General features: G+C 31.5%; 1 protein-coding gene across 1 annotated transcript; it reads right to left on the bottom strand.

Moving 5' to 3' along the window:
* Positions 1 to 687: 687 nt before the first annotated feature.
* LOC105460402 (WD repeat-containing protein 81-like) lies at positions 688 to 8,300 on the bottom strand. Its single transcript, XM_011706845.1, has 15 exons — positions 7,554 to 8,300; positions 7,321 to 7,480; positions 6,953 to 7,211; positions 6,701 to 6,863; positions 6,165 to 6,563; positions 5,889 to 6,089; positions 5,114 to 5,259; positions 4,847 to 5,031; positions 4,157 to 4,761; positions 2,876 to 3,297; positions 2,503 to 2,799; positions 2,260 to 2,417; positions 1,460 to 2,164; positions 1,208 to 1,383; positions 688 to 1,111 (listed from the first exon to the last, which is right to left on the bottom strand). The coding sequence occupies exons 1-15, from the start codon at positions 7,767 to 7,769 to the stop codon at positions 821 to 823; spliced, it is 4,383 nt and encodes a 1,460-aa protein (XP_011705147.1). The 5' UTR covers positions 7,770 to 8,300; the 3' UTR covers positions 688 to 820.
* Positions 8,301 to 8,546: the final 246 nt, after the last annotated feature.

The raw sequence follows: 8,546 nt of genomic DNA, 5'->3' as shown, positions 1-8,546 counted from the left end.
GCTCTTCCTATCTCCAATCGATTGGTCAGACAATTTTACATTGAGAAACACATTTGCTTTAATTTTGCTTTTTATTTTTAGAAGATATAAAACTTTAAAAAAATTCGCTTGGTGCGAATTCGCACCCTGTGCTTTACGGATTAAGATGTAAAAAATTAACTTATAATACAAAATTTATTATATAAAAAATATAAGAGTGTTCTGTCATTGAAGATAGTTCCGAAAATTTTAATGTTTTGTGACTTCTAAGAAAGCTTCTGCTATTTTCTAGTTATTTTAGTCTATCTGCTATTTTCTAATTTAATCCTCAAGATATTTCCTTTTACAGATTGAATTTAAATAGACATTATAAAAATATTACAAAATGGTTACAACGTAAATAACGTTAATTCTTACATGAAAGTTAGAATTTTACACATTCATGCTGTTACCTTTTTGTATTATAACATTCTTCTAATGGTCTATTTTAGTTCAATCTAGTAAAAAAAGTGTCTTAAGGAAAACTAGACCAAAAATTAGATTCCTTGGAAGTTATAGAAACATGGTAAAACGCGAAGCATTAAAAATTTTCTGTCTTCGACGACAGAAAATTCCTATATTTTTAATCATTTTTGTATTACTAAATTATATGTAGTTTGTATTATTAAATTAATTTTCTGCATCTCAAATATAATAATAAATAACATCTAAATAGAAACCGTGTCCATTTATTCTTTTTTCTGACATGAATTCACAATTCGCCATACAAACCTTCTATTTTCTCTTAACATATAACGTATGTGCCATGTAATTAATCACTAAATTAATGCTCTCCATATTATTACCGCACAAAATGTTCGTAGGTCGTGCCTGCTTTCTGCCCAAGATTTGATGAAACTCCATCATCTAAATTTTCACTGAAAGCTTTGTCAAAGGCCAGAAAAAAGCGTTGAATTGGCACTGCTAAATGATTTTTTGTGATCACACTGCCAAGCCGTAAGCTAAGAATGAACATTGCTTCCAAGCATTTTTCGGCTAAAGCAATACGCGCAAGCGTTCCATTTGGAAATGTAAATCTCGCAGTTGACAATATACGTACTGTGGGATGCAATATGGACTTAACAATCGGCTCCTACATTCAAATGTGGACAAATTGGAGATTAATATGGACTGTTGCAGACTTTTTAATTATATTATTAACGTATAGTAATTATATAATAAACATTACATGAAGCACATCCATCACCGTAGAATCACTGAGATATGCTGTAATGTGATTTAATAGAGCCAGACAGGAAATTAGGCCTCCTTCCAAATTCTGCGTTAATTTTCTCTTGCACAATGCTAATAGCTCGACTATGTGTGCAAAATATTGCAACAATATAATTTGTTCTCCATATAATCCTGATAAAATGGTTGATTAATAAACCATTTCATTACTTACTTTAGAAATTAAAATAACTAATTTTTTTGTACATACCTGCGATAGCCGTGAGACACTCTAAAACCTTAATGGCGTTTTGATCACCGGCTAATATTGGTTTCTTCCATGTAACGCCTTCCAGATGCATGAAATTATTGTCACCGATTGGTGTCAAATTTTCTTTCCCAGCGTAACATAATGTTAGCATTCTCAGAAGATTTCGCGACAGATATCGTGCTGTGAGAACCGGGCCGAGTCTATGGGATAACCAGATAACAGATTCTGCACTCATCTCCGAAATTGTGCATTCACTCAGGACAGATTTTCGATAAATATGATCCAACTGATGTACACTTTTATCGGATTTGATAACATCGCTTTTATTATCGAGCTCCACGGAAAGCATAGCAGGATTATCTTCCTTAGCATCTATATTACATATATTTTCCGAGAAATTACTATCGGAATGGATATTTGTGGCATATGCGCTAACATAAGTGAAATCTTCACTGGAAGTTTTACTTCCAACGTTGCAACCGATACTATTAAACTCGGTTACTAATTTAACTCCACTAGTATTTGATTGTTTAGGTATTGGAATCGTTGGCGATTTCACGGAGCCACCCGGCGAATTTTTGTTTCCATCGTCATTTATATCATCGCAAACATTCAAGTTGAGATCTATATGTAAGTCGATGTCATATGGTGCGGTATTGTTTAAAGAGATCCATGCATTATCCTCCGTTTCCATGGTAAATACTTCTGTAATACGTTAGTACGTGAGTTATTAGACAATTTTTTTCAGATATTTATTAAATCATTGACGATTTATTCGGCAATAAAATAACATTAATTACCTTCGATATCATTATCTGTTGTAACGTTAGACGTATGATCATCGATCGTTGGTACAGAAGGTGCAGCGACATTTTGTTCAGTGTCTGCAAATGAATCTTCATCTAATGGAGACAAAATACCTTCCCCTTCACTGCAAGGTCCACTTAAGTCGCAACTCCTTCATAAAAATTTATAAGCAATATAGTAATATGATATATGATTAAAATATAATTATAAATTATAACTAATATCCCTTTCCTTACTTCAAATTCACAGTCCTATGTGTGCATGTATCAATCGAGCCCTGTACATAATCTTTGTATCCTCCTACTGCTTCTACCAAAGAATTTATAAAATTGTCTAGGAATCTACGTAGACCTAACCGAACTATCAGCTTCAGCAGGAACGTTCTGTGATACAGTCGAGTAGTTCGAAACTTTGCAAGTGTTCCCGCAGGTATTATATCAGTATACAATGCAGTATCCATGATAGAACCGTTCTCATATAGTTTTATAATAGGTAAGAGGAATATATCGACTGTATCCTTCGGTCCCAACGTTCTGAAATAGAAAATGGAAAAAAATCAAAGGAATCTAATAAAACATTTGTCAAAAGCGTAAAATTGTAATAACTCACTTTGCAATGGGATCAAAAAGATGCCATACTGCTAATACTGCACTATAAGGTTCTTCTATAATCTGCACTATATGAGGAACTATCAACTGCAAAGTAGCTTCTCTCATACCACCGGCGTAAGGTAACAGCCGTTCCAATTCTCTAGCAATTGCTTTTACTTTACACTCACTAATTTTGCACAGATACTTCGTCCTTGTTTTTATTGTAAAATCTACATCATCCTCGATCTTTACAATAGAATTTAGTTCTCGTACCAAACCATTGTATTCTTGCAACATTTGCACAATATTATACAAGTATTGGCAATATTTGGAGAATGGGAACAGACTGCCAGATAAAATTGGTTGAAGAAACTGATGAGCAGATGGTGGTGGAAGGCCCATATATGTTATTGTTGGATAACGAAAAGGAGTCTCATTCATCTAAACATAAAATTTGTCACATGTATATTATAATAAATTTCGCAATATGTATCTTAATAAAATATAAGATCTTTTCAGAATTATAGATAAAAAATTGATTAAAACTTATAAAAACAAATAAAGAAAACCTTAGTAAACATATATCCATAAATTGTTTTCAAAATATTCAGCTTTTCATAAGTTGCGTTCTTTATACAATTAGTTGTATTATAACATGATTTTAATCAATATCTTAGTTTGTGAAAAGTGTCAACAAACTGTATTATAACATGATTTTAATCAATATCTTAGTTTGTGGAAAGTGTCAACAAACTTAAACAATGCAACGAAAATAGTTTTTAACTCTAATTAATATTTGCTTCGAAATTTCCTTAACTGGTATTCGTATTCAAGGTATTCGATAAAATTTTAAATTAATGTATCTTTGCTTAAAATTAACGATTTTTTTTTCGTTTTAAAGATCAAAATTCAAGAAGTAACATTATGTAAAGTTATGCAAAACATTTTTTATAAACAACTGTTCACAACGCTATCTAAAGAATTGAAAAAAATGTCCGGATCAGCTGAACTGGCGATTAGGGTTAAATAGTGCAACAAATTCTAAGTCTTCAAACGCACATGTTGTATAACATAAAGTATATACTGTATGTAAAATTAAAAAATGCCATTAATTTTTGAAAATTTGCTTTAAACATATCCATTTATGAGTTTTCGAATTTTGCAATTGCTAATAATCAAATTCTTTGAAATAGCCACTTCACAGTATAAGATTTTTCTACTTAATTTTGTAAAATTTTATCTAGTCAATTGAATTTTTATCTATAATTACGAAACATCTTGTAAAAAATTTTTTAATTACCATTGAAATGTCATTCATTTCTACATTGCCTACATTATAACTCTTTGGCATAATATCAATTTGTAGCAATAAAGACACAATGTTTTTTATACACTTCGGTAAATTATCTGCTGATGTTTTCAAGATATTCAGACATGTCGCAAATCTTTGTGCGAATAATACTTTTTCAACGTTCCAGGTTGCGCGGAATTTGCCGGCTAGAAATATTTCTACTATCAGGCAACCTAGTATTTGTTGCTCCTTAATACGTCCGCTAGCTACAATTTGCTTGTAATTTGTGGAAAAATCGTGTGATCCCATTGCAAGTTTATAAACTTGATAGCTGATCTTTTGCATGAAAGCATGTGTAGTTTCTACTTGTATAAGTGCCGCTATAGGATTGAAATCCTTTGGCAGGATTATAGGCTGATTAATAAACTTATCCGATTTAACATTATCCTCTGATAATGTTATCAAAGAACCTCTGGAACGATTCAACAAGCGACTCAATACAAGAGGTGATGATCGTGATGCGTTTGTTGCTACTGTCGCAGATAATTCTTCTTCTTCAATACCAGAACTATGGCCTTCATCGTCACTGATTCTATTCACAGATTGATCACTTTCTATAAATATATAATAATTTGACAAAATTATAAAAATATCTTCATAATTTATAATAATAATTTCAAATCCCAGTCTAAAACTTACTATTTTTATTGAAAGCCATCGGTCGAAGACGCGGTGGTACTTTACCCCAATAGGGAGATGGAATAATTTTTTGTGGATGTGGTTGTGGGAAAAGTTGTACAACACCAGAATTAGTTAAATCAGTATGATTATCAACTAACTGTAGACAAACGTTTTTTGACTTTATAGCAGCAGAACCAGATAATCTATCGTATAAGAAACGTATGTCAGAAAAATTCAAATATATAATAAATAGTTGACTGATAGTTGATAAGACAGTATTCGTACTTATAGCCGAAAGTCAAATCTATCCAATGATGTAATCTTTCCGAAACATAAAAGCTTTCCAATGCTTCTCTATGTTTTTCAATAAAATCTTCTGGAGAAGTTGCCCATGTTGGAATTTCCAAATCTGGCAAATCCTCATGAATGGACTGTAAAATAAAACATTTATTTTTTTAATGTTGAATCTAAGATATATTTTATCATTGTTAAATAATAGTTTATATTATATAAGTATGATTCCGTGTGAAAACAATTAATTTTAGTCGGCAGGTCCTAAATTCGATCCTGACCTTCATTCCATATATGCCTCAGCTTTATATGATAGTTGAAGGTTGTGAGTAAAAAAGTAAATAAGATAAATGATTGAAATAATCCTACATTTCAACAAAAAAAATTACAATTTGGTAGTACTAACGTTAATCAGTAATGGATATCCCCTAAATTTAATTTTTAAGAAGATAGATGGTAGGTTGAAAACACTATTTGTTTAATTAACTTGCGATTGAGAAAAACTCTATAAATCGAAACTAGTTATCGCTATATTGTTAATATCGAAGAAAGAAAGTTAATGTTGATAAGATCGAAACTAGTTTATCGCTATATTGTTAACATTGGAGAAATAAAGTTAATGTTTTACACCTAGTAATCCTCATTTTTAGCTTGTTAATATTTAATAATACATTATTATTGTTTTATACAAGCGAGTGATTTGAATTTAGTGATTGGAATAAACCTGTTTTAGAAATCCACATTCCAATTGTAATAATTTATATGTTACCTTAAAAACACTGGGATCAGTGAAAAACTGTGGTATACATTCATCGGGACTCCAATCGTGTAATCTCTGAATTGAAGCCGGATATTCTCCAGGTACCCATAATGGTCGTACATGTTTACAAAGTACAGATTTATTATATCGACGTGAAAGATATACATAATAGGTAATCTCTGACAAAACGTCAGATACGTGGTGTCCGACCTATAATTTAATATTGGTTATTCAACAAATAATTGAATGGAATAAGTCTTTTACATAACTATACACAATTTATACCTCAGTTGACTGCGAATCAAATGTAAGATCCAATTGTCTATCTCCTTTGTTTAATCGAAATTTGGATTTTGTTAGATCTCTCCAGTTCCCACCACTCCTGGATGTAAAATCCGTTACCCACGGCATAACATGATGACAGCTGGGATTACCATATCTCCTACCAGCCAAATTATTGAGCGCCGTTAAATAATCAAAGTTGCTGATACAATTATACATCCACATCTCGCATAACTTCTCAATATTCTCATTTAAACCAAAGTCAGTATTATTTGAACGAGGTACGCCATCTCTTTTACCATAAATATTACTATTCAAACTTTTGTCTTTACTTTCTTGAGTAGTATTTATACAATCGCTATCAGGTTTTATATAAATATTATCGTTTAATTTTGGTAATACCTAAGAAAATTAAATCAGATAAAATATTCTTCCTTCTTATTTTATTAAATACTTGTTATATTTGTTTTATTAAGTATTAAATATAACTTGTGCTAAAATATTAGTCTATTATATAAGTAGCTGTACGATATATATACCTGAATAGTAAAATTGTCTGTAACTAATATGTCACTTAGTGTAATCTCTCCTAATGCAAGACCACGATCATGCAAGTCTCTGGATAATCTCAATAACTGATAAACTACAAACAATGGTTTTCCATAGCTTGCATTAAGAGCAGCAGGACTGTACATTACACACCTAAAATTAACATTTATAAATAGGTAGTAGAATACAGAAATATTTCATAATTATTACGTATTGAAAATATATATAAATACAATACTCACTCGCGAAGTGAATAATTGGCAGTCTGCTCATAAAACATTATAAATGCAGATGGTGTTTCAATGACAAAATGGACTGGTACAAGATTGCAATGTGTTTCAGACTGTATAATACCATTTGATACCGATAAGACTGTACCATGTCGCACTTGTACCACAGTACAGCCATACATTCTGTTCAGGATTTCGTGCATAATAGTAACGTCGTTCACATTAGCGGTGATATTGGACTGTTCCTTTTGTTCAATAAAATTCCAAGGATCTACATATTTTGCAATTATTAATTAATATAAAGGTACTCGGCAAACAAAATGCTAAAAATTTAAGTCTAAAAATTTAAATAATTTAAAGAAATTTAAAATAACGCATACTGTAATATTTCTTATACGTTTCTTTCCATAGATTTCGATAATTAGTTTCCGCCACATAATGCAATAATTGAGAAAACATTAACTCCGCTTGGTTCCTTGTATTATTGGTAGGCCTTCCTCTCGGCAAAGGAATTGCATTCCTGTGTTGCTTTACGTATACCTAATGGTAATAACAAAAATTTAATTTCATGTCTCATTGATACTCAACATAAAATACATATGAAAGATGTTACTTTTGCATAAATTTTCAGCCAATCGCCGCCCAATTCATCGATAGTGGGCTGCGCCGCAATTTCGTCATTGGACAAACGATCATGATTGATAAAAGTAAACGGGCCAACTGTTAAAAGTCGAGAGAGCCAGTTTCTGTGAACTGTCAAACAAATTCTCTCGTCTGTCAGTATCATGTATTTCGTTGGTATCAGTAGATGTTCTTTTATTATATCCATTTTGCTTTGTATCAGTCAGTCTATTAGATATTTCTAAATAAAAATCTTGATTCTTCTTTCCAATTTTTATTTTATCTTACATCGTTATCGATTGTTAACTATTAGAGTGCTTTCAACATGTTACGGTTATGTGGCAAAAAATATGTATATCAACGTCACACGGTATTCTCAAACGGTCGTTCATTTCAGTATTCACCAGTATTAATCGTGCACAATGTTGCTTGCACAGTTGCAAGGACTTCTTAAACCGTAGTTGCTCGACTTCTTCAGTAATCGGACGAAAACTTGTGTGTATCTTGGATAATTATACAGTTCAGTTTCCCCGCCATCAATTTTAATGAAATTATGCTCAACTGACGCATTTTTGCACAAAACGAAAGAATCTGGCAGAAAAAAAACCTCAATTTGTCCTGCGAACCGAAATATTAACTACTAGGTATTTGGGTTAGGAAATCTGTCAGTCGACTATTGCGATATTAGTTCAGTTCGTTTGACAGCTGGCAGAGAAGATAAACAGACTCTGCTCTGCAGCTGGGCTGCGTTCAGAAACTTCGCCCAGGTGCATCTAGATATTATTTTATCCTTGTTTGGCATTCGGTGAATGACAAGGATAAAATGGTATATCGTGAATTCCTGAACGCATCCCATACATACATCCATTATAGATAATCATTTCAATCATTTTATTCATTTATTAAAATAAATGGCACATTTAACATATATGTATATTTATTATTTTATTATAATAATAATAACATAATAAATACATATATATAT

The sequence above is a fragment of the Wasmannia auropunctata genome, unplaced genomic scaffold (genome assembly GCF_000956235.1).
Source record: "Wasmannia auropunctata unplaced genomic scaffold, wasmannia.A_1.0 LD322727.1, whole genome shotgun sequence".
Taxonomy (NCBI): Eukaryota; Metazoa; Arthropoda; class Insecta; order Hymenoptera; family Formicidae; genus Wasmannia; species Wasmannia auropunctata.
The sequence above is the reverse complement of the archived record's forward strand: the minus strand, read 5'-3'. Positions and strand labels throughout refer to the sequence as shown.